The following is a 26,460-nucleotide window of genomic DNA, read 5'->3' as shown; positions in this document are numbered from 1 at the left end:
ATATAAAAATTTCATTTTACAGTAATATTTTTCATTACAGGAAATTTCATCATTACGTAAAACTGTGAATGAAGACAGACTGGCAATGAGAAAACTTGAAATGTTAGTGAAACAACATATACTTCAGCAGCAAGAAAATCATCTAGTTACTAGTCTAGAAGGTTAAAATTCCAAATAAAATTAAAGTTTATATACGCAAGGAAGCTCAGGGATATTAGACAATAGTAAAAATAATGTAAACATCATCTTTGAATGTTTCTGTGATTGACACTGTTTTATTTTTTGTTATAACATGCAGAAATAATTACCTATATAAAAAAGCCAAATATAATTTTATTTTGAGTTTTATCTAAAGAAAACAGTATCTGTAATTTTAACAAAAATAGTGGCAATGAATGAAGGAATATTAGACAATAGTAAAAATAATGTAAACATCATCTTTGAATGTTTCTGTGATTGACACTGTTTTATTTTTTGTTATAACATGCAGAAATAATTACCTATATAAAAAATCAGCTATATATCAAAATTTTACCAGTAAATGAATCATGTAATATATGTAACTCATCGCTGTAGAATATTGGGACAATCAAATATTTCTAAAAACTTTTATGAAATGTCAGTTATTGTTATCAGCTTCTGGGTGCAGCAGTTTTTATTAAGAGTGTTAATTTAAAATTTGTTTAACTGTGAGTAATATTAGGTATCAATAATTGGTAAAAGTTATAATATTAAATATATTATTCATTTGATAAGAATTATTAGACAATAGTAAAAATAATGTAAACATCATCTTTGAATGTTTCTGTGATTGACACTGTTTTATTTTTTGTTATAACATGCAGAAATAATTACCTATATAAAAAAGCCAAATATAATTTTATTTTGAGTTTTATCTAAAGAAAACAGTATCTGTAATTTTAACAAAAATAGTGGCAATGAATGAAGGAAAGAATACATTTAATATCATCTATATGCGATTTAAATCAGCTATATATCAAAATTTTACCAGTAAATGAATCATGTAATATATGTAACTCATCGCTGTAGAATATTGGGACAATCAAATATTTCTAAAAACTTTTATGAAATGTCAGTTATTGTTATCAGCTTCTGGGTGCAGCAGTTTTTATTAAGAGTGTTAATTTAAAATTTGTTTAACTGTGAGTAATATTAGGTATCAATAATTGGTAAAAGTTATAATATTAAGTATATTATTCATTTGATAAGAATTATTTTAGTATTTGAAAATAAAAAATAACTAGTGTAATATTGTTACTTTTCATGCAGTAATGATATTTTAGTTTCCAATTTCTTGTAACGATTTTTTAAAGGTTATTGTTAATTTTTATCTCTAAATCTGTTATCATGCACACTCTATTGTTACCTGCTGCAAAATTTTCTGTGAAGTTTTTACCTTACAGATGCAGAAAAGTTTCTTGTTATTTTACAAAACTTTATTCATCATATTTATTAAAATTCCATTGTAGTAGAGAATAAAATATGAATTGTTTATCTCTTTGAAATGTTGTGATAAGCATTTGAAGATTTTATCTGTACAAAGCCTGGAATTAGAAACTATTATGATATTTCGATTTTAGATTCCAATCTAAATTTGTAGATGTATATTTTTGTATGTCATATATAATTTCATAGATTGCAATGTCAGAATGGCATTTTTATTTTCTGTTTTTAACTGTAAAACTTGTAAATATAAAAAATTATCTGTTTTCACATTATTTTAGGCCCTAAATTTTTTATAGCATGCATCATTTTACACTGTAAATTTTATTTAATCATCATCTAATTTATCCACATCATTGCATCCCTTTTGGATTGTATTTCTATTAAAATAACATTTTCCTCTGATTGTATTTATATTATATTATTAGTTAAAACTCTATATAGTATGTTAATACCCAAATTTGTTGCATATGTTTTAAAAATATACCTAAAATGTTTTGCAGTCTATGCCAGTAGTGTAATTAATTCATGTACTGTATAAAACTATAGATTATATAATGAATATTGGAAACTATATAAAAAATAAAAATTAATAGTTTTTTTTTATATATATTAAAAATAGGTATTTAAAAAATTCTCTGTACTGCAGTGACATGAACTAGTTTTAGTATCAGTTGAGGATTCAGGAAGATTTTTTATGAAGCATGTGCCTTGTAATTAACAATTTTTTTTTTTATTCTTCGTAATTATTATAATCTTTATAAATTAAAATCAGAAATACTTCCTTAAAGACATATTCATTATTCTTCTATTTATGTTGCATATTCTTAGGCAGTTAAGTTTCAAACTCCTTTTGTCACATGAACCTTCAGCATGCTAAATTATCAGTTCTTGTTAGAAGGCATGGAAAGTACTCCAGCTATGACAGTGGAAATTTCTTTTGCTATAGTGGAAGGTTAGGATTTTTAATTTCTCATGCTCTGAAATATTTTCTTGTGTGTGTAAGATATGTTGTATTTATGTCACCTTGTTTTTTTATTTACTGAATATGATACGATATGTATGTATATATATATATAAAACATGCCAGTTTCAATTTTGCATTAGTCAAAATTCGAGGTAGATTTATAAAATCAATTCTAGATTACATTAAAATTTTGCCTAATTTTAAATACTATATATTCTGGCATATAATGTACACTTTTAGATTAAAATTGAGATAAATATAAGATTAGAATTTATGGGTACATGTTATACATCAGATATAAAAATGATAGTTTTAAAAATAGGAAAAGATGAGCATACAAAAATTATATTTCTATGTGTACCTAAACACTGTATGTTTAAAAGAAATGACATACCTTATGAACTTAAAAAATTTCCTTATCTGATAACATAAAAAGTTCATCATATTTATCCTCCATTATATCTTCAGGCACATCATCGAATTCTCTTTCATCTTCTGTTCCATCTAGACTGTTAGATGTTTTACATTTTTTAATGACTTCGGGTTTATTTTAAGTCTATGCTTTTATTATTTACTTGCACACTATTTCTAACTGACCTGATGCATTTGGCCTCCTTTTTCTTGTTCTTTCCTTGCTTTTGATGTTCACTTCAAAAGACTCCAAAAAGAGAAAACATCTAACTACTAATTCTGTGAATTCACTCAGATCGTAACTGCATTCTTACCTGATATAATGTCCTCCTTTTCTCGAAACCTTAGAATAACATTTTTAGGCATGGCTGCATTGAATATGATGCACCTTCTTTGCAGACTTACTTATTTGCTCCCTCAAACATTTCTCTCGCATACATATTGTTCCCCTTAGTGCTTTGTCAGCTCAGTATTCCATTGTTGGAAAGCTTAGAAAAAATCTTTGAATGAATGACTTAAAATAACAGCATCACATGTGTATCTTTCAGGATTCTTTGTAATGAAAAGACTGTGGATTTTATAGCAAATATACCTAAATACTAAAAAGGTGTAGTTTAAAATTTTAGGTGCATCGTATATGGTGGACTATATGGTATACAGAACATACAATAAATTGAGATACATAACTGTTGGGAATGGAAACAGATATTAGATTTGCAACATTATTAGTATATATTAAATTGCAGCAATTGGAAAGTGAGAGATTTTAGGCAAAATTTCAAAGCATTAATCTTTTTCAACAAATATTTTACTTTTTTAACACTCATTTATTTCCAGAAATAGGTGCACCCTGAGTAAAAGTTTACTGTTCACACAACAGTCAAATAATTTTGCGACTAAGATATTTTCTTAACTGCATATTGTAAAATACAAAATGCTAATTCATAGAAGACTTTTTGGGACGATTTCAGACTTTTATTCATGCCGTATACATTACATGCACACACACAAAAAAAAAGGGGGGCAACTGTGTCTCTTGCACCATTGCTAGAGGAAAAATCCATAATCTGCTGCTAAACTGTATTAATCATATTAATCATAGTATTATCGAATCAGCTAGGCAAGAGGAGAAATTTTTTGGCCAAAAAAAAAATCGAAATTTCATGAATAAACTAGTTATAACATTTAGGAGTAGAACATTTAAATTAAATGTAAATGATCTGTGTTAATATACTGTGATTTAATTACTTACACATTTTTACATATTTTTTGTCAACTATCATAATGAAAAAGCCAAGCAATGTTATTTAGCACTAATAATACATAAATGTAACATCACAACATATTTTGAAAACTGAAACAAACAAAATTTCTTGTCAGTCTTCCTATGAAAATTCTAAATTAAGAAAAAAAGTTGCATTTACATTTTTCTTCCAGAGCTACTGATCCAGGCTAAGCTTTCCTAGACAAAATTTCAATAAACTATACTTGAAAATTATATTCCAAGAAAACACTTGTATGTCATGTAAATCTTATATGTCGAGCACGAAAAACACAATACGGTTTCGAAACATTACATATTTACACACGCACACATACAAAAAAAAAAGTCATAATGTTAAAAAACAATTTTTAAGCCAGGTACCATCTGGTGAAAACAGAACTGTCTACTTTTATCTTATTTCATTTTTCTTTGGAGGCCGTTTTCAACCTTCAACCTGTCTCATAAAACCTTCCCTTGGGTTTTACGTAACCTCGAATTAATTTTCAATAAGCCAGTGAAAAAGTTTTGTTTTTATGTGCATTTATTTTGGATTCCTGCAAGAGTTATAAAACTAACAACATTTATGAGTGTGTTGATCACGTTAATCAATGTTACAATTTTATAATTTTGTGAATCTTAATACTAATGCATATACTCAAACATTGAAAAACTGGAGTTCTGCAAAATGCTTTAATAAAAAGCAATGGAACCACATTACACTGTGTACATTTTGTTTAAACAAATTTATGTGGTGCTGCATTCATAAAGAAAATTATTTTGTTGCTATTTTAAATGTTAACGATACTATTAGAGATTTTATCATCTGCTAAAATGATTGGTGTGAGTTTCATTGAATTTTATTTTTTCTTATTTATGTTTTACATATTATTAACTCATTGTTTATGTGACTAAATACAGTGGTCTGTAATTATCTAACTAAAAAAACAATCTGTTCCTTCAAAATTTTGCCAGAGTGACCAGCACCCGGTTAGTGTAATATCTGCCAACTTTTATGGTTGACTAGAAAATATACTAAGCATCTAAGCATCATGATTTTTACTGTAGATCAGGGTTTCTTAAACTTTTTGCTGTGGGGACCCCCTAATATTTACAAAAATTTTGTGGGACCCTATAAGCATTGTGCAAATCTGACACATGCATGAGTGAAAATATCAGTTTCTTCACTTATACTGTAGTATACTATTGCAGTTTTAGGTCATTGACTTTAATTTAATTTAACTGTGGGTCACGATCGTGACCCACAGTTTAAGAAACTCTGCTGTAGATGATGAAAATAATTAATAATAATCATATGGTCTTAAAGAATCAAAATCAAATTAAATTTTAAAATTATTAGGTATTTAGTATCTGGTTAATTTGAATTATTATCTGAGAAAGAAAACAGAACTATATGTGAAATATTCAGGCATAGAAAATGATGCTTTTCAAGAATCTTGAAAACAATTTATTAATATTATTTTTTTTTATTTCAGTTATCACTCTGATATATTTTCAGCAAAAATATTGTTAAAAATTTATATTTTTTTGTTTGGAATATATTCTGAAAAATACATTTTACCTGTGGCACACAGAGCAGAGTTGCAATCTTGTATGTTCACAATATTTAACTTTTTTTCAAATATAAACTTCCAAAAATTTGAAGAAATGCAAGAACAAACTTCACAAGATATTTGGCTAAGGAGCAAAACTCATGTCAGTTAATTTTTTTTTCTCCTAAATATATATATTATTTATTTATTTATTTATTCAGCTTGTAGAAGTTAGGGAGAGAAGGTTAATTGAGCTTCAATGTTTTAGGTAAACATTGGCAGTGTAGATTAAAAAACCCTGGAATCATCTTTCAACTTATATTACTAAATATGTGCAGTGCTTAGAAATAGATGTTTACGTAAAGTAAAACACTCGCCAAATTTTGTATAATATTAAACGGAACAAAAATAACACTGTATCAATGAAACTGAAAATCGGTAAAAACTTGAAATACTGTGTCATTTAGCAATTTTGCCTTTTGTTATTTAAGCTGCAAAATTTAAAAAAAAAAAAAAAAAAAAAAAAAAAAAGCTTTTAAAACTGAATCATTAAAAGTTTTGCCGTAGGGATATTAAACATACTGAAATCATAAGAATTTTAGGCAGTAAAAATTTTTAAGCATTTAAGAAATTCTACCATTATGTACTAGGTAATGTAGAAATTGGATGCATTTTGTAACTTTTCCACAGAAGAAAAATACAATGCAGGGAACTTTTATTCCTAGTATTTAATTAAATTTTTGATTTTTCCACATTTTACTTTTTGTCTGAAAACTGAGTTTGAAGTAAATATTATTGACATCAGATATGCATTTCCAAAAGTTATGCAGTGCATGCCTATATGCCCAACTGCCATGATTTGTGAAATATAAGGTTCTTTATTTATTTTTTTTTTTTTTTTTTTTTTTTTTTTTTTTTTTGTGATGTCATGCATGATCAGTTCACAGAGTCCTGCTGTTCCACAAAACCAAATTTTGTGAGTCTGTAATTCCTTAATAAAATGTCCTACTCATAATTTTTCTGAATATTTGTAGCTGTATCTAATACTATATGTTACCTGTTATAGAACCATTTTGTACTTTTTTATAATTTCTTTCATGATAGATTTTCTTATTGCTGTATACTGAATATGGAATAGTTTTTTTTTGGGGGGGGGAGGGGAATGTTATTCTCTGTTATTATTTTTTTTTTAATTATCATTGTTAAATTTTCTTCAGATATTTGGGGTAGTAGACTCTTTGTCATTAAAAACATGCATTTTATTTTTTTAGCCTTGCCATGATTTTCTTGAAACATTTCATAAGAAAATATGTCTTTTTCTTTCGAAAGTCCAGTTTGATGAGTTTCATAAAGAACTGGATTGGTTTCATTGGGGATGGATGCCTTGTAGAGTACTTTCTAAGGGAAACTGTTTCCATCCATCTTCATAGCTGCTGATTCTGCCGGGAGACTCCCGTTTTTCATTACATCTCCCAGCAGATTGTTGAAACTCCCAATTTTTAAATTTTGGCCTTTACTAAGGAAAATTTTTTCCAGCAATAAACAAAATTTATTGAATGAATGAAGCTTAAATTGTTCAAATTCTAATCCTCCACACCTAGTGTTTTTTTTTTTTTTTTTTTTTTTTTTTTTGGGGGGGGGGGGGCTAAATTTTTTTTTATTATTATTATTACATTTTGTTGACCTTTTTCTTATTAAATTTCATTTTATTCAAGTCTTAATGTACTATAACATTTGTAGATTTGTATTTGAAGATTCAACCAATGATTAATCAGTTAATATTTATATTTATTTTACTTCATTATATGGTACATTATTAAATTTACCAAGATAAATATTGTGTACACTAATTAATAATTTTATTTTCATCGTACTTAAGTACTTACAAATAAAAGGTTTTTTTTCTCTACCTAGGAATTTTTTCATGTAAAAGTATAAGAAAAACAAAATGTAACAAAGAACATAAAATTTAGAATATCTAATGAAGTATTAATGTATTTTACATCAGAATTGTATTACAAATACTCCAGTAACCTGAATCATGCAGTGTAAAGTGAATTTATATCAGTTTGGAAATCTGTTCTGAAATGGCATCCCCTCACAGGATGAAAAACTTTCGTATATCTCCCTATTTTTCAGGTTTATTGTTGACACATGACACATATGTTACACATGAGGGAAACCATGAAAATGGTGATGCAGCTAGCCCATTTACTGGAATTGAAACAGCTGTAGAACTACCAGTGTTCAGCAACTTTACCGCTTGGCCATTGGTGGGCTAAAGAAAAAAGAATATATTAGTTTGATGGTTTTTTTTTCCCCCCTCCTGAACTTGAGCAGCTCAAGGGGCATATCCATGCATTTTATGCACTTTGAATCATATACCATAAAGAAAACATAAAATCTAATCTTGCAAAAATCTCATTTACATAAACCTCATTCAACAATGTAAAAACCTAATTTCCCTTTAATTAGCCTTCATTAACTCTTTCGCATTGAGAGAGGGCAAAATCTCAATTCCCCAAACATCGAAAACGCCCGTATCTAAGAATTTCTCCTGGAATGCTTTTCCTTTCCCCATGACAAGTTGAATACTACAGCACTAACAATAGCCTTACTTAAGCGAGAACTTCTTTCTTCGACGCTTTGACACTGCGTAAAGTTTCCTCTTGGGATGGGATTGCAACTTCGGGCATCAAAAGCTAAACACTGACAGTAAACAAAGGAAAGGAAGGAACAAAGGAAACAAGGAAGCTACTTTTAGTAGCTTCAAAAGAATGATTGACGTTTGATTTAACAACACCTGAAAGCAATTAGTAATGCAGTAACGTGATGGGGGAAAGCACTGGGTAGGAAATTATTCAGGCGTTTCGGGCGTCCAGCCGATGTCTGAATGCTCGGGCGCTTTGGGCGACTTCGATGCGAAAGAGTTAATCCAACTAGTATATTTTTAACAAGATTTTTTCCCCCTGTGAAAATTTCTGTTGCTGGTTTTGAGAAGAAATATAATGCTATATGTTTATAGAAAAGGTAGTACTTTCGCAAAACAGTAAAATAAAATTCAGTTAGATCGTTGATAATCCTAGATGTGAAATTTTTGCAAGTTGTCAAATCTTTGATTCAGTCAATAGTTTTGTTTATCATTATTTTATTTTAAACAAGAATTAAAACTGTGAACTATAAAAATGTAATTGAAACATTTACATATATATTTTAAACTGATTTACAACCTAGAAATGCTATTTTATATGCATTTTCAAAGTAGCCAGTTATTTGTTTATCCAGTTTTAAGTGTGGTCCCATAGAGATAATTAATAGTTTATTATATGGTTTAGAAATTCATTTTTATCTGGTAATTCTGACATTTCTATACTTATAAATTGAGTTTGAATTGTATATATTAATAAAACAAATTTAGTATCCTGTTTTTAACTTTTATCACTCAAAAAACTTATTTTATGTAGAAAATATTTAATTTAGTATTGTTTCCACTTTTTTTAATTAAATACATTTGCATAAATTTTGATAATAGTAAATAACTAAATAACTATTTACTCAAAAATATGTTTCAGTTTATGGTAAAAGTAATTTTATTAGTCTTAATATATCTGTTATTTGTTTAGAATAATAGTTTAAAATGTGAACCTAAAACCTGTTCTCTTTTTTTAAAAGGTGTTATTGAAATTTGCTTTTAAACCAAAAAGGGATTGAAATAGAATCTCAATATTTAAGATACTTTTTTTAAACTGTAATAGCATATAATTATAATAAATATTAATATTAAAACATAATTTTTTAATTATTTAATCATCAAAAGATTTTAAAGCTGCATTTTCTTTTCTTTTTCCTCTTTTTGTTTTGTCTTTTGATGTGTGTGTGTTTTGGGTTTTTGTTCAAGATGCAAGTGAATAAAATTTTGGAATAAGATGATATGGTAATGGCACTGAAATTTTCAAAAGTTTATTGTGGTTTCCTACCCCCTGCTTTCTATATTTAATCACTATTTTTTAAATGATGTGTATCATTGTAACACACCATATATCTGATGTAATATACTTTAACATTTATAAAATAAGTCCATAAATATATGTGAATCAGAACTATTGCTTGCGCTGATACCATATATGATTTTAATAATTTCTTCTGTTTGAGAATGAGAAGTTTGTAAGTTAATTAAAGGAAACTTTCAGTAAATTTATTTATTTGTTAGCTATTGAAACAGTAGGAAAAACAGTGGTGATAGTGAAACTGAACTAACTTTTAATAGAGGAAATTTAAATTATTTTTATGTTAAATAAAGAATGAGTTGTTTGTAAGTTAATTAAAAAGTACGTTCAGTAAATGCATTTGTTAGCTATTGAAACAATAAAGAAAACAATGGTGATAGTGAAACTAAACCAACTTTTAATAGAGAAAATTGTAATTATTTCTATGTTGAATAAAAAATTTCTATGTGAAGTATTATATACCCACTTACATGTTATTTATGATTTCTTTTTTTTATCTGTTTATTAATATTGTTTTTGTTTTTAAAATATGATTATTATGTAATGATTTTATAGTATAGTCCATGTTCTAATGAAATTTACTTGTAAATTATGCGGTTTGTTTGATAATATTTAATTCTAATTTTTGACATCACAATATTATCTTTTAAAAATCTTTTACAGAAGAAATGAAGTCATATAATGATATGATTTAAAATCTCTTTTAACATGTATAATATTGAAGTACAAAAAGTTATCTTGTAGTTTGATTGAATCTATAAGATTTCATTAAATATTATATATTTATTCTTAATTAACAGACTTTTGTTCAGATATTTTTTCCCCTCTCTGGGTAGTTAATATTCTCTATTTCTCCCATCTTTTATTAAAAATTTTAAGTAATTGTATTAATGAAAAGAAAATCAATGAAATTTTAAAATATTAGTTAGCATTTCTTAGTATTGCATATGTGTATAGTTACAGCATATCAGCTTATGTTATATTTTGTTCTTAAGGTAATAAATAAAATTGTTTAGTAGCAAAATTTTCACACTAATGTGTTCTGTGTGTGTTTGTGCTTTGTTGTTATTGTTGTCAACAATAATTTATTATGCTTTTTGGTTTGAAGTATTGAATCTTTTATGAACTATGAAATTGGACTTAACACTGTATTTATTTTATGTACAAATTGCATTGTATAGCTTAGCTAGAAATGATTTCATTTTTAGCTAAGCTATACAATGCAATTTGATAAATGCACAAATTTCCATTTATGCATTACACAATACAGAATTCCCCACCTCTGCGAGCAATTAAAATATTTTGAACTTTTGCCCTTTCATATAATTTCATATAGTCGATTTTATTTGCAAAGTAAAAAGTAGTCTTCATATTCATATATTTGTTTTTAAAAGAACACAGTTTCCTCAAATTAATAATATTCCACACACACACTTTTTTTTTTTTTTTACTTTTCATTTAATAAATCTTCTGCTGCTCCTATCGAGTTAACAATATAATTAATAGGTGAGAATAAATTGTGAATTTTTGATATAATCGAAAGCAATTATAATTCAGCAACATTTTATAATATTTGTTTTTGTTCCTTACATCTTGTACTATTATAAATACATTGCCATATTATGTTTTACTTGTTTGTAATGCCGAGAACATTTGAATAAACAGAAGGACAAAAATGAAAATCTTCTGCTTTTTTGTAATAAAAATAATGCATTTTAAAATTCAGATTTCTAATTTGGAAATCATCTTCTGAGCATGTAACTTTTCATTTATATATGAAGAAAAATTCATCTTTATATAAATAGGTATGAGGAGTATGTTTCATTTATTAAAAGCATTTTTTATGTTTCTCATTTTAAAGCATATCATATACTTAACTAATTGGAATTTATGCTTTAATGAATCATTTGGATAAATAGATTTGATATGTTCAGAATCTTCCCATTCACAATGTGAAATTCTTAGAAACTTCTCTAGCTTATTTTTTTTTTTTTTTTTTTTTTTAATTTTGTAATTTTAAAAAAATGAGCTAGAGAATAATTACATTCTTAGGTGGCTTTCTTTAGAATATGAAGCACTATTGGTATTTCTAGCTTCTTCTTCTTCTTTTTTTTTTTTTTTTTTTTTTTTTTTTTTTTTTAATTTTGTAATTCAAAAAAATAAGCTAGAGAATTACATTCTTAGGTAGCTTTCTGTAGAATATTCATCTTTCTTATTTCCTCTAAAAGGTCTAATTTTCTGTCAGTTGTTTTCACAGACAGCAGAAAATTTTGTGGTATTAGGACAGTCCCATGTGTCTCTTTGGGAAAAAAAATAGGTATTTAAAATTATCATATATACAACTAGTATCAGTTTCAAAATGTAACATGCAAGGCATAGATAATGGCTTGTGTTTTATGATGCCTTGTATGTACCTCAGTATCTAAATATTTTATATATGCTCACTTCAAATTTAGTTTGTCTTTTAATATATGAGGTATTTACTCAAAATATTTATTACTTTATTACCTGGCAGGCTATTAGATATTGTGTAATATTCAGATTATTTTTCTAATTTAAAAATGTATTTCTGTGATGTAGGCTTTAGTGAATAAAAGAAAGAGGTTTCTTGAATTAATCTTTTGCTGCTTTTGAAGCACGTTTATCTAAAATGAATTTGGTACATGATTATTACTGAAATTTTGAATACTTTCATGTTTGTTAATGAAAAATCTAATGTCTTTTGCATTGACAGAAAGGTTTTTGTTTGTTGCTGAGAATTGTATCGTCGTTGGATATCGATATATTTTTTTCTTATTTTAAAATATTTGTGACATAAATGATATTCATTTCAAATTTTCTCTTGTAAATATTACACATTTCTATAACTTGCAGTTATTAAACAATTATCTCTGGCATCCTATGAAAGTTCCGTAATTCATTATTTCGATGTAATTGTATGATAATAGACTCAAAATTTTAATTAAGATCAACTTTGATGAAATTTTCAGTTTTAAATGAATGTTTCATACCATTTTAGTTGTTATCATTGCCTATTATTATTATGCTGACAATATCTCTATTTTTGTCACAATTCATAGCAAAACCTCCACCCCTTTCGCATGAAAATAAACAGTTGTATCATAGCAGCTTTGACATGATATTAAAACATTTAGTCCCTACAGTAATTTTATAAGCGAAGATAAGATGTAGTCTCACAAATGACAGCAGAACCTGATGAATAGCATTTTACAATGGAATCATCTTGCTAATTATAAATTCACGCTCTTGAAAAAGGTTCATTCTTTGAAGCAAATATAGCTGGCACTGTGAGATGAAACAAAGCTAACTTTATCTCAATGGAATCCTAGACATTTTCCTTAATAAATAACTTTTTCTAATTAAGTCTTGATCGTAATTCTAGAGTTCTTTGATATCCCTAAGAAGGACTATGTAGATTTATATGACATTTTTCATGTTTATTTTTTCAAAGCATATCGTATACTTAACTAGTTGGAATTCATATTTTAATGAATAATTTAGAAAGATAAATATGATATGTTCAGACTCTTCCCACTCACAGTATCAAATTCTTAGAAAATTCTCTAGCTTATTTTTTTAAATTTTATAATCGAAACTGCATGTCTGAGATCAACATTTATTTTTAAAAAAAGTATGGAGCCATCTTTTTCTTCTGTCTTCCTCCAAAGAACTTGCATTTATCATGAATAAAGTGAAAATCATGAAGTCAGTATTTCATGTGTGTGTATATTAAAAGGAAAGAAAATTTTACTCTTCTTTCTTTATTCAGGTTATATTTTACTCATATCCTTTAAATATTTACAGTATACTTTATTATATGCTCTGAAATGGTTATATTTCTTGTTTTAGTACTATTATTTTGAAATTGTTCAAGTCATTTGAGAGCTCATTACTCCTGTCCCGAAAGTTGTCTCAATAATTAGCTGCAATTTTTTCTCAAAAATATATTTACATTTCATCCCAACAAATTTTGTTTGCAGTTGTCAGTAAAAGCTGTCAAGTCTCATGTATCATAGCAGCTTTGACAGTACTGAAATTATTATTTCAGCGTAATGTTCCTAAAATTCTCTTCATTTTTATTTCCGTTCACGTGCTGTAAAACTGTATGTCTATAAAGGTTAATTTTACGTATTATTTAATTTACTTTGCTTCCAAAGCAGCAGTTCATTTGCTTTTGGCATTCGATATTTTTGCTCGCTAACTGAAGTAGGCCTTTGTCATGTTTTGCTAAACTTTCAACACTGTTAAATATTTATTCATTTTCTCTGCATTCAATTTTGTCAAAATCAAGTCAGAATGGTTGTTCTCATTTTAACAGTAGGTCAAATTATTGTTTTTAAGGTATCAAACTTGTCCGCTAACTTTTCTTATCTTTTTGATTGCTTTGCCTAAATAATTATCGGGCACACAGAGTTTTCCCACTATGTGCCTGATGATGTTTTTCAGTCATTGATATGTGTATGATAACTTAATAAAATTATAAACTTATAATCAATAGGAAAAATGTGTATGTTAAATGCTTATTTAATAATTGATGAATGAAACAAATCTCTGTATTTTAAAGTTACATTATTTGATTTGAATATGATGAAGCTCATGAGATTTATCTGCCTAAAGGAAGGGATTCCTTCATGCAAAGCTCTTTAAGGGATACTCACTGATATTCATGTTACACTTGGGTAAAACCAATCATGCAGTAAGCCCATTTGTCAAACCCAGGTCAAATTTCCAATATTCAACAGTCTTAATCACTTGGCCACTGATGGAACTTCTGTATTATAAGAATTCTTAAACATTCAACATACAAGGATTTCTGTAAAAGCTGTTAAAATTAAATTAGAAAATGATCAGTTGTATTCTAAAAGCACTACCTTGAAGATATTCAGTCAGCAAGTCAAGTATTGAAAATAATTCTATTGATATTTACATGACACATCCAGCTTATTTCATTTCGAGTAATAGACATATTTCTGAAGTACTTCAGTGGTTGTTGTATAAAATAAAATCAGGCTGGTTCTGGTTTAATGGTCTGTACAATGTTTTACCATAAGATTCATATTTAAATGCATATTGCATTAAATATGAAAGGAAGGAATCCTAAAGGAAAAAATAATAAAAAAATTTTTGCTTCTCAAGTTTAAAAGCTTTTATTCATTCTGGATAAATGTATAAGAATTAATTTTAACACCCATTTTTGCTCAATAAAATTTACAATATAGTTTGATGCAGTTCTTTAATTTGTAAAACTGTACAGTCAGGATTACCAAAGAATTTCGAAATCTTATTATTTTTGTAGAATGTGCTTCCATTGTATTTGAATAGTAATTTGGAAATTTAACTTCTGGTTACAAATTAGTGATATGGAAGTGATACTCTTGTTGTAATTATTCTCTAGAAATATTAAATGCAATAGATGTAAGTTGCACTAATATACTAAAACTATTTTATAAAGTCATTTAAATAAATGAATGATACTGAAATGTCAGATTATTTTCTTAGTGAACAGAAGTACTTAATAAAAGTTTATCTGTAATGATGGAACTATTAAGCTGTAAATAAGAAAAAATATCTAATTGTTTAATATTTTATATATGCAGTCTGAAATGAAGCTCAGTTGTATCGATATTTTTAATTGTAATGGATGCAGTTATATTGCTTCCGCAAATTCAGTATTTAAAAGGTTGTGCATTTTCTCCTTTCTTGACATGTTATTGAAAAATTCCTTAATTATGTAGCAAATATCCTGTTATTGTTAGTATTGATTTATTGGAAATATGTTCATCTATTAAAAAATATTTATTGTATGAACTCTTTATTATATTACTATCCATTCAAATAAAAGTAATTTTAAGATGTTACTGTCATGTTGTTATTTAGAATATAGTATTTACAAGTTGAGATTTCAATAACATTATTTTTCACACACATTAAAAGGGTCAGTTGCATACATGTCTGATTAAAAGTTTCTAGAATAAGTACCTCTTGTACCTTATTTAAAAATTTTCATCAATGCATGTTGGAGAACAGGAAACGTTTTCAAAATGATGGTGCATTAGCAGTTTGAAAAGGAGCACCGATCCATAAAGGGCCGTTCATCTGGGAAACTGTTAAACGGTGTACCTGGGCACAGCTAAAGAATATGTATTGTTCTACATAGACATAAACGTTCTTTGGTACTGCCAACGCAGCTGCAAAACCAGTTTTTCTCATAGCGGACCGAGTTAGAAAAATCTAAGCTGCATCTATAGCCAAAGAATTTGTAAGGTGTACTGCGTATAGCCAAAGAATATGTATAGACATTCTTTGGTATAGCGGAGCTATTCAACACATGGAACTGACTCCATTAGCTCAGGTAAACCCCAGTGTGAATGCTCTTAAAAGCTAAAAAAGAAAAGAAACCGTTAGGAATGAAACAAATAAAAATAAATGTTTATATTTCTCAATGGCAATCCATGGTTTGTTTGTCATTTTAATGTTTTTGAAATGTTGGATTGCTTCCATACTTTTTTCCTCTGCTTTATAAATATATTCTTAATTCTGCAAGGTAGAAAGAAAATAAATTCGAAACTGCCAATGACGCTTTACTCTACGCAGGTTTTATGTCTTTATACAAAATGTATATTCTTACTTTGATACAATTAGTTGTATGATTTCTAAGTAATGTCACTGCATCTGAAAATGGCTAGTCTTTCACAAAGATAAACTTCCTAGTTCTTTCCATAAGTTAACCACGTGCTGCAAATATCCAATTTCTTCAGAGTTTCAGATATATTCAACGATCACTTGCCAAATTCGCCATATAAATTAACACAGTATTTCTGTCAATGTATAGTAAAATTCATAGTTAACTGTGGAGCAGTCAACTTACATTTTCTCACTTTCCGCCAGTATAAATAAAATTATTCAACAATGGCGAAATACAACTGACATGAGTTTAAATTATCTTGAAAATTGAACCGTGATTAAAACTTACGGGGAAGGTGTGCCAACCTTGAAATCTCAATTTTCTGACAACAATATGTATGAACCGTCGTCCTGGGCAATAAAATGGTTAGAAGAGACTCATTTCTAGTGAGAAACCAAGGGTGTCAGTTCGACTAATACTGAGAATTCGTTGCTTATGTACACTGCTCGACACTGAAAATGCAACACCAAGAAGGAGTGGTCAGAAATTTATGCAAATTTTAGAGTAGACGCACGTCACTGAGTTATGCAAATGATGTGAAATGCGCAGCTCTCCGACGCACGTGAAGGATAAGGGAAGGAACGTCCAGAATGGGAAATATTTGTGTCGTTAATTTCTGCCAGACGAATTATCGAAGAAAGTTGGTTTTTGTCCCGGAGGATACGTGTAATAGGAGAGAATGCCAAGCCGCCGTCAACGAAGGCACTTCCAGCAGATAGACGATTTTAAGAGGGATATGGTGATCGGACTGAGAAGGGCGGGTTGGTCCTTACGTAAAATCGCAGCTGATACCCACATGCATGGGAGCACGGTGCATCGGCTATAGCGAACATGGTTGGAACAAGGAAATGTGGGAAGAAGGAGGGGTGCAGGTGCAGCCAGAGTAACGTCAGCACGCATGGATCGACGCATCCGCCGACAAGCTAGGGCGGTCCCGCAAGTCACTTGTACCGCGATTCTGCAGCATATGCAAGATACCCTGGATGTTCCCGTGTCGACCAGAACCAGTTCCCGTCGATTAGTTGAACGTGACCTGCACTCACGGTATCCATTAAGAAGACTGCCATTGACCCTACAGCATAGACGCCAATGTTTCGAATGATGCCGGACTGGAGCGATGTGGTGGACAGAATGGCGAAACGTCGTGTTCTCAGATAAGAAACGCCTTTGTTTATCCAGTGACAGTCTCCGCATACGTGTGTGGCGTCGACGTGGAGACAGATCTAATGCGGCAGTAACTGTGGAACCCCCCACCGCGCGACAACGTGGCATAATGGTTTGGGGCGCTATTGCCTACGATTCCAGGTCACTTCTAGTTCGTATTCAGGGCACTATGACAGCCCAACGATACTTCGATAATGTATAGCGGCCGGTGGCAATCCCCTACCTTCAGGGCCGCCTAATGCAATTTTTCAGCAGGATAACGCCCGACCACACAGTGCTCGCATCTGCCAGCATGCTCTGCAAGGTATACAGATGCTTTCCTGGCCACCGTACTCTCCTGACCTGTCGCCAATCGAACATGTGTGGAATGGGATTAGACGCCGTTTGCAGATTCTGCCCCTGCCTCATTCAGAAAACGAACTGTGGCAAATGGTTGAAAGGGAATGGAGAGCCATCCCTCAGGACACCATCCGCACTCTTATTTACTCTATGTCTAAACGTATTTCTTCTGCGGTAGTACTACATCCTACTGAGCCGATGCCATTCTCGCTCTGTATTCTGACTATCATTTTGAAATAAAGATCACTTATTGCTGCTTGCTGCTTGCTGTCTCTGTCTTTTTTCCAAATTTCATCACTTTTTGACCACTCCTTCTCGGTGTTGCATTTTCAATGTGGAGCAGTGTATAATCTCCCTCCTCTTGCCTACAAGCGGTAAGTCGCTGAGCGCTGGTGGTTCGAATACCGCGGAACGGGCTGCCTGTATGGGAGTTTTTGTGTTTTTTCGCGTGTGTAAATTGGATACGAGCCAGTTTCCTTTAAAAAGCCCTACCCTTAGGAAGATAATCCTCTCCTCCTTTGTCACAATCAAATAAACCAAACCAGCTCTTCCCCCTTGTAGGAGATGCAGTATCAAGGTTAGTAGACAGACAATACAGTAACGTTGTGTAATGAATCTGCCAGTCTAGAAATGCGTAATTTTAGCATATTTAATTCTTAATGTTATATAAATAGGCAGTTCTTCTTCTGCTTCTTGAAGCTTGGCTTCCTTTTGGCGCCTTACGCTCCGACTTAAGATAGGCGGTTAAAAGTTGTAAAAAAGAGTGAAATTTGACAATGCCGAGCCATCCGCCTATTGCCAGATGTTAAAAATATAACTTTGTGAGTCCAGCGTTGATCTAGTCATACATGGAAATACAAAATAATAAAAAATTAGAAGTAAAATATGTATATTATCAAACAGCACTAACGGAATTTTCTGCAAGAAATTCTAAAAATTAGCTTCTGTAGAAAAGACAGTTCACACTACGTAGTATAGGTGTTGTACTCGCGAGGATGTTCGGCTCACCGTGTATTTTAAACGCCCCTTTCCCACAAATACACTATACATTTACAAACATCTATCCTTCTCCGGGATCCGAATCCAACTGTACAGCACTCAGAAACACTTAACAACTACAACCAGGGGACATTTTAAATGTAGTAGGAAGATTTAAAGATTCTCTTGAACTTGAAGGCGCTCTGCTTCATTTACCCGTATGTTAATCAGCTCTCAAAGAAATAATCTCTCCTCCATTTCACGGATTTAAAGAATATGGCTTTCATTAAAAGACGGAAAATAATGAATTCTTTACATACAGAAGTTTTCTCAAACTCAAATTGCATGGGGGGGAGATGATTTTTTTAACAAAATTTCAAATAACTTACAAAGCATTTTCTCCCTCATTTTCCGAATGCCTTCGTGGTATAATTGGAAGCATACTCGACCCGTATTCGAGAGCAGTGGCGTAGCTAGGGTGGGGCAAGGGGGGACATCTGTCCCCGGGCGCAGCATTCAGGGGGCGCCAAATTGATGTTACGAAATTTTAGAATAAAATGCTTTCCGTTCTTGGCACAGAGAAAGGGGCGCAAAATCTTCAGTTGTCCCCGGGTGCTGAAAACCCTAGCTACGCCTCTGTTCGAGAGGTCCAGGCTAGCCACGAAGAGGGCATTGCTCATTCTTCATGTCTCTTGCTTCAAAATAACCTTAATGACTCTAGTCAGCTTTTAGCGAGGTCGTCGTAAAAAACGCTAAAAGTCGTCGTAAAAAAATTATCGTCGTAAAAAAAAATTAAAGTCGTCGTAAAAAAATTATCGTCCACCACGCTAAAAGGTGGTGGACGATAATTCGTCGTCACTTAGAATTTAGGTGCCAGAATAAAAAAACTTCAGTAACCTCGTGATACTAAAAGAAAATTACTGAAATGGGTAGACGTTCTACATCTGCTGTGATTTGTGGAAATTCTCAGGCATGCTTTTCTTACTGAGAGCTCAGAAGTAAGTCTACGCATCTTTTCGTATGCTTGCAGGATTTCTTATGCTGCTGTTGTTTACTTAGATGTAAATCCGACTAAAGGGTTTCTATACAGTTAACTGAACTCAAAATCGAAACTAGTTCCTTTGCAGGAAATATGTATACCCGGGTTAGAACTTTGATCTTGCTGTCTCGATTCTCGTGTTGCTTAATGTGAAAACTACCCTCAAACTTCAAAACATCAGTGAATAATTCTGGACACAGTGAACCACAGTTTTTCTGTGGGTAACGAAATATGATACGTAGGGGGTATTTGTACAAAACAGAATCGATGAAGTTCGTCGATAGAAACGGGTGCACGACTGGAAACACATCCTGGACCCTAATAATCCGACTGATTTACCTTTAAGAGGATGTTCAACAGCAAAACTTCTTTCTTTGAGATGGTGGAAGAGACCCACTTAATTACCTCTTGATGAAAATGATTGGCCGAAATCAGAGAAAACTTTTGATGAAAGGGAAGTATAAAAGAAAAGATGGAATGTATTGCTTTGGTGGTAAATGAATGTAATGTAAGTGACAATTTTTATCTTATTTTCAAGTTATATGAAAATCATCAGAATGTCGAGCTGAATTTTAAGATTCGTCTTCAACTCAAAGAATCGAATTCATCTGAGAAGGGGTTATCTAACTGCAAATGAAATAAATGAAGTAGAAGATTATTAAAACTACCCAAAATGATATCTTAATAGAACAGCATATCACGGAAGAAGGATTTTACAGAATCGAGACAAAACTAACGCAGAGAAATGATATACAAAACTTCACGTTTCCTATTATTCTTTTTGGAAAGCACCGAATTCAGAAAACCCCTTGATTCCAAATATTTCGACGGCCACGAGACATGTGATAACTACAAGAATTGATAAAACTGTTAGATTACCTGTGAGATTTCGACAGAACTGATTGTGAACTCTGATTTATTTGATATTTTACATACTGATGTTGAATATGAGTTTTTACTGTAATGACATTTAATCAAAAAGTAAGACTGATGTTGCGTCTATGGTCACTTTTTGACATGAGCATGACGTTCCAACTCATAAGATTTCCTTCTATGTATGGTAACTTTATTGTTGTTCAATGAAAACAAGTTATCCATGAGAATTTCGACGTTCTAGATATTTTAATAAATTTGTTTGATTAAAAGAAGGGTGTATAAAACTTGAACGTTATGATCATGATTCTATTTTATTCACGAATTGGGAGAGCATCAATTTAATCAAGAATATACTAGTATAACCAAGAGTCAATATACCATTTTCACGTAAAAGACTCAACTTGAAAATAAGAACTTCCAGTTGAAACACAGAAATATTTAATGAAGAGAATATGTACATTATTTACATTATTTAAAACACAAAATTCACATATAATATAAATTTCCCCATCATAGGGCCAAGATTAGGTTTATCAAGAATAATTATTATAATTGTTGATTACCGCTATGCGACCAAGAACAGATCATTTCAAGCATCGCACTCAAGCTAAACTAAAAGAGCTATTACATTCTTTCTCTGCCGCCTGTCACGTGACCTAGTCGGCGACAGACGATAAATAATAAAAGAAAAATTGGCTCCATCGGAGAGAAAAAGAAATATTTTCAACAAACTTCCCCCGATGAACAATAGGTTCATCACAAATTTAACTAACCATTACAATATTACTATAACAATAGAAACATAAAATTTGCTTACATATGCAGGTCACATTATATCAATAATTTCTTAATTACAAGACAAAATATTTCTGAAGCTATAGAAAAAACAAAACATTTAAATTAACATTTCTCAAGATTACCACAAATCATTAGGAAGGAAAATAATAAAATGAATAAATGGAAACATTATGAAAATAATATTTTTTTATGTCTATCATCAGTTTATCAGTCATTCAGTCTAATTTTGATAAGTCACTGATTATTGCATTTACTGATATCATCAATTTCTAAATTGTACAATAGCTGCACTGGACTTTCAGTTACCGAATTACCAGTCATTCCATCTCTACCAATAAAAGTTTTGGTTATTCTTCCTAATTTCCACCAGCTTCTAGGTAAGTTTTCGTCATGAACAAGCACTATATCCTTTACTTTGAATGCAGATGGATTTTCTGACCGGTATAATGAGCAGATCTCGAGCACAGGAGATATTCTTTTTCCATCTGTTCCAAAAGTGATTTATTAGATTTTCTCGTGTACGAAAACGTTTTAACATTACTTCTCTGGAATCTGGTAAATTCAAGTCATTCCTCCTTACAGCTGGCAAACTCAAGAGTCGTTTACCAATCAACAGGTGGGCTGGAGTAAGTGCGGAGGGCTCTTCAAGATCAGAAAAGACATATGTTAATGGGCGCGATTTTATCATCGCTTCTATTTCAAGCAAAAACGTTTCTAATTCATTTTGAGTCAAAGATGATTTCCCAATGTTCTTTCTTAAACTAGTTTTTACACTGCGAACTAAACGTTCATAAAAACCGCCCCACCAGGCAGCACGTTCCACAATGTATTTCCATGCGATTCCATGCGAAGCATAAAATTTTTTAACTTCAGGGTGGTTAATCACTTTCCACATTTGCTTTAATTCAAGTTCGGCTCTTTTAAATGTTCTAGCATTGTCTAAGTACACAGTGGAACACAAACCTCTTCGGGGTACTAACCTGCGGAACGCAAGTAAAAATTCTTCAGTGCTCATGCCTTTTACGGGCTCCAGGTGAATAGCTCTTGTAGTGGCGCAAGTAAACAATAAAATGTAGTATTTGTTGTCATTTTCTTTTACATACAAGGGACCTGCAAAATCGAGTCCACAAATTGAGAAAGGCGGAGATTCATTAACTCTCTCCGCTGGAAGAGGTGCAGTGATTTGTTGTCCAGGACGTACATTATATTTTTTGCATATTATGCATTTACTCAGGATTGATTTGACATATTGTTTTCCTCTTAAGAGCCAGAATTTTTCACGTATATGCACTAGAGTATCAGATACTCCCGCATGATAAACCTTTTCATGAACGTCTCGTACTACTAATTCACTTAACTTATGTTTTGAAGGGATTACTATTGGATGTTTGTTGTTAAATAGTAGGTTTGACTTTTGTAACCGACCTCGAACCAAAAGTAGACCTTCATCTGATAATATGGGATTTAATTCGAACAATTTTGAATCTTCTGGAATATGCTTGTTTTCTCTTAGGGGCTCTATAACTTCAGGGAAACTATCTTCTTGAGCTTGTTTTAACCAAAAGGTTTCAGATTTACTGATTTCTTCTGCTGAAATTTCCGCAAAATTTCTGTTTTCCCTTTTTGCTTTTAAATTTGACATAAATCTAAGAATCCAAGCAGTCACACGATAAAGTTTCTTCAAGGAATTAAATTTTGTCAAATTCAGGAGTGGAACTTTTTCAGTTTTGTCCGTTTGGATCACACACGCTAGGATAGCTTCCGATTTTCGAGATTCTTCTGATACATCATATAATTTTGGTGTTGATAATTTAGGTGTTGGCCATTGACTTTCAGGTAACGAAAGAAATGCAGGGCTACGCCACCATTCGCAGAATTCATTTGGCAGAACAACCCTTTGTTATTAGATCTGCAGGGTTGACTTTTCCTTCGCAATGTCTCCGTGAACAAGGACCTGAAATTCTATTAGCAATGAAAGGTTTCCATCTTTTAGCTGTACTTTTAATCCTCAATGTAGAACTATTTCCGAATCTGACCATAAAATGACATTTGAAATATGTAGAATATTTTTCAGGTAGTTGGCAACCCTAGCATCCACCAGTGCTGGCATCAGTTCAAGGCGGGAAGCATTAACTTCTTCAATGGTGCAACACGTGATTTTGACAAAACGAATGTAGTTTCAAATTTATCTTCATCAGTTCTGTATCTCAAGTATGCGACTGAGCCATATGCATTCGGATTAGCGTCACTAAAAATGTATAACTAAACAGTGTCCCTGTCTAAACTTAATACATGAAAATAATATCTGGGAATTTTCAACATTTTAAGTTCTTTTATTTCAGACAGCCACATTTTCCAGACATTTTCAAGTTCTCCAGAAAAAACCTCATCCCAAGCTACCCCTTGAAGCCATAGCTGTTGCAATAAACATTTAATTCGAATTACAAAGGGTGCGATAAATCCAGATGAGTCAAACATTTTGGCTGCTATTTTTAATACATTACGTTTGGTACAGTCAGTGTTTATAGAGGACATGAAGGGTGTTAATTCTAATCCTAAGACATCTTCATCATTGTTCCATATTAAACCTAGTATCTTTAAGGATGTACATGGAGTGTTACTATTGAGAGAGACTAGCTTTTCCTCAAGCCATTTCTGCTTAAGCTCTAGGGAATTGGTTTCGAATTTTCTTAGATTTAGACCTCCTTCAGGAAGAATTTTAACAGATTCATTTGATAGATTAAGCGCTTCTTCAACAGTTTTCGCTCCAGAAAATAGGTCATCCACGTTGGGCCCGTCAATAGCTCATTAAAAATCATAATTAAATAAATCACTTTACGCAAAAACTCAAAAATGGACTGTATACTAAAATTTATTAATTACTCAAAAAGCCGCATAGTTAGTTCACATCTCTCGGCGGCGTCTCAGAACACACTCAAAGCTCAATACAAGTGGCCACAAGATGGCGCTATAAAAAACATCAGCGTCATCGTTTTAGAACACAAATATTACATATTTATCACAGATGGCGCCTCTGGCGTCAACATCCAGTCCGGCCTTGAATGTTACATTCAACAATAAATTTAGAACACAAGTTATAAAATACAAACACAACACTCCAAGATAATAATAATGATGGTTATACAATTATACAAACTCAAACTTGATAATTAACAAAAAATAACATTTATGTAACTGAAACTTTTTCATTAACAAAAGGCAAAGGTACAGTTTTTGTCATTGGCCTTTTATAGGTTCCATTTTTATCTTTAAGTGTCACAACTCGAATAATATCATCTTGACCTGGATGAGTTTTAATAATTTGTGCTAAATGCCACTTTAAAGGAGAGTAATTATACGAACCTTTTACTAAAACCAAATTTCCTTCCTTCATTTATACTTTTCCTTTATACCATTTAGGTCTATTTAAAAGTTTGTTTAAATATTCAGACGACCATTTTTTCCAAAAATTTTGATTAAATTTCTGAACCATTTGCCATCTAGTTATCCGATTTATAGGAATCTCTGTAAAATTAGGTTCAGGCAATGCAATTAAAGATGAACCAATAAGATATTGAGCAGGTGTCAATGCCTCTGCATCATTTGGATCATTTGATATGGGACAAAGAGGGCGAGAATTAAGTACAGATTCAATTTGAACAATTAGAGTAAAAAATTCTTCATAAGTTAGAATTGTTTTTCCCACCACCCGTTTCAAGTGATATTTAAGGGATTTCACACTAGCTTCCCATAAACCTCCAAAGTGAGGAGTAGAGGGAGGATTAAAATGCCAATTTATGCCTTCAGTAGCCAAATAAACTTTGATTTCTTCCTCACTTTTATTCTTAAATAAAGATTTTAAAATCACTCTTAATTCTCTATGAGCACCCACAAAATTTCTGCCATTATCACTGGAAATATCTGAGGGTTTACCTCGCCTGGCAATAACGCGTTTAAATGCAGCTATAAATGCTGCACTTGATAAATCATTTACAATTTCAAAGTGCAAGGCGTAGTGAAACTTACAAAAATATATACAAATACTTTTCTTACCTGTTTACTTCTACCTACAAAATTTTTTACCACAAATAGACCACAGAAATCGAGTCCTGTTTTAGCAAAAACTCTTGACATGGTCACTCTCGCAGCTGGTAAATCAGCCATCTGTTGCTGCACAGAGCTAAAATTTACCTTTTTACAAATCATACAATTAAATATAATTTTTCTAATTACATTTCTTGCAGAAACAATCCAAAATTTACTCCTTATAAGAGATAGGGTTGTTTCAGCACCTGCATGAAAATAAAGAACATGAAAATAATTAATCACAATTACAGTAAAATTATGTTTAGTTGGCAGAATCATAGGATGTTTTCTCATTTCACTTAAGTCACTGTTTTTCAGTCTGCCACCCACTCTGAGTTCTCCATCATGATCTAAAAATGGACACAAACTCAATAGTTTACTACGATTAGGAATAGGAGCACCCTTTTCTAAGCACTGGATTTCTGACACAAATGAAGTCCTTTGAACGTTTTTCACAATACACACTAACGCACTAGAAAGTTCACTGGTTGTCAACGTTCCGCGTGTAGCATGCAATGGATGCCAGGTGTTACGCAAGACTCTCTTGCATCAAGCCACTACTCTTAGCAATCTGTTGTAAGGTGAACAATTATTGATGACATCTAATTGCTCATAAGTGTTAAAATAAGTGCACATATTTCACTTACTGCTGGTAGTTTTAATTCGCGAAGATACAGTTCTTCGGACTCCTCAGGCATATCATCTTGACACTTAGTCATCACAGGTTAAAGAAGAAATGGGGGACCACGCCACCTCAGTTCACACAGTTGAAGTTTGACCGGATAAGCGCCTCTTGATATGAGATCCGCAG

At 31.2% G+C, this 26,460-nt stretch overlaps 2 protein-coding genes across 2 annotated transcripts in view; one reads left to right on the top strand and one right to left on the bottom strand.

The window, feature by feature from the left end:
• The window catches only part of LOC118181365 (rho guanine nucleotide exchange factor 7-like), an 84,917-nt gene extending 69,374 nt beyond the window's left edge, over window positions 1–15,543 (top strand). The window contains exon 18 of the mRNA XM_035350496.2: window positions 41–15,543. Within this exon, the coding sequence (XP_035206387.1) occupies window positions 41–166 (126 nt within the window). The 3' untranslated portion in view covers window positions 167–15,543. The remainder of the gene's footprint in view (window positions 1–40) is intronic.
• The window catches only part of LOC146994918 (uncharacterized), a 59,665-nt gene continuing 40,984 nt past the window's right edge, over window positions 7,780–26,460 (bottom strand). Inside the window, exon 3 of the mRNA XM_085825094.1 lies at window positions 7,780–7,934. Coding sequence (XP_085681220.1) covers window positions 7,785–7,934 — 150 coding nt within the window. The 3' untranslated portion in view covers window positions 7,780–7,784. The remainder of the gene's footprint in view (window positions 7,935–26,460) is intronic.

This window comes from Stegodyphus dumicola, chromosome 10 (genome assembly GCF_044657685.1).
Source record: "Stegodyphus dumicola isolate Sdum_Otavi_A_Nest chromosome 10, ASM4465768v1".
NCBI lineage: Eukaryota > Metazoa > Arthropoda > Arachnida > Araneae > Eresidae > Stegodyphus > Stegodyphus dumicola.
Note: the sequence above shows the minus strand (reverse complement) of the source record. Positions and strands in the feature narration are given on the sequence as shown.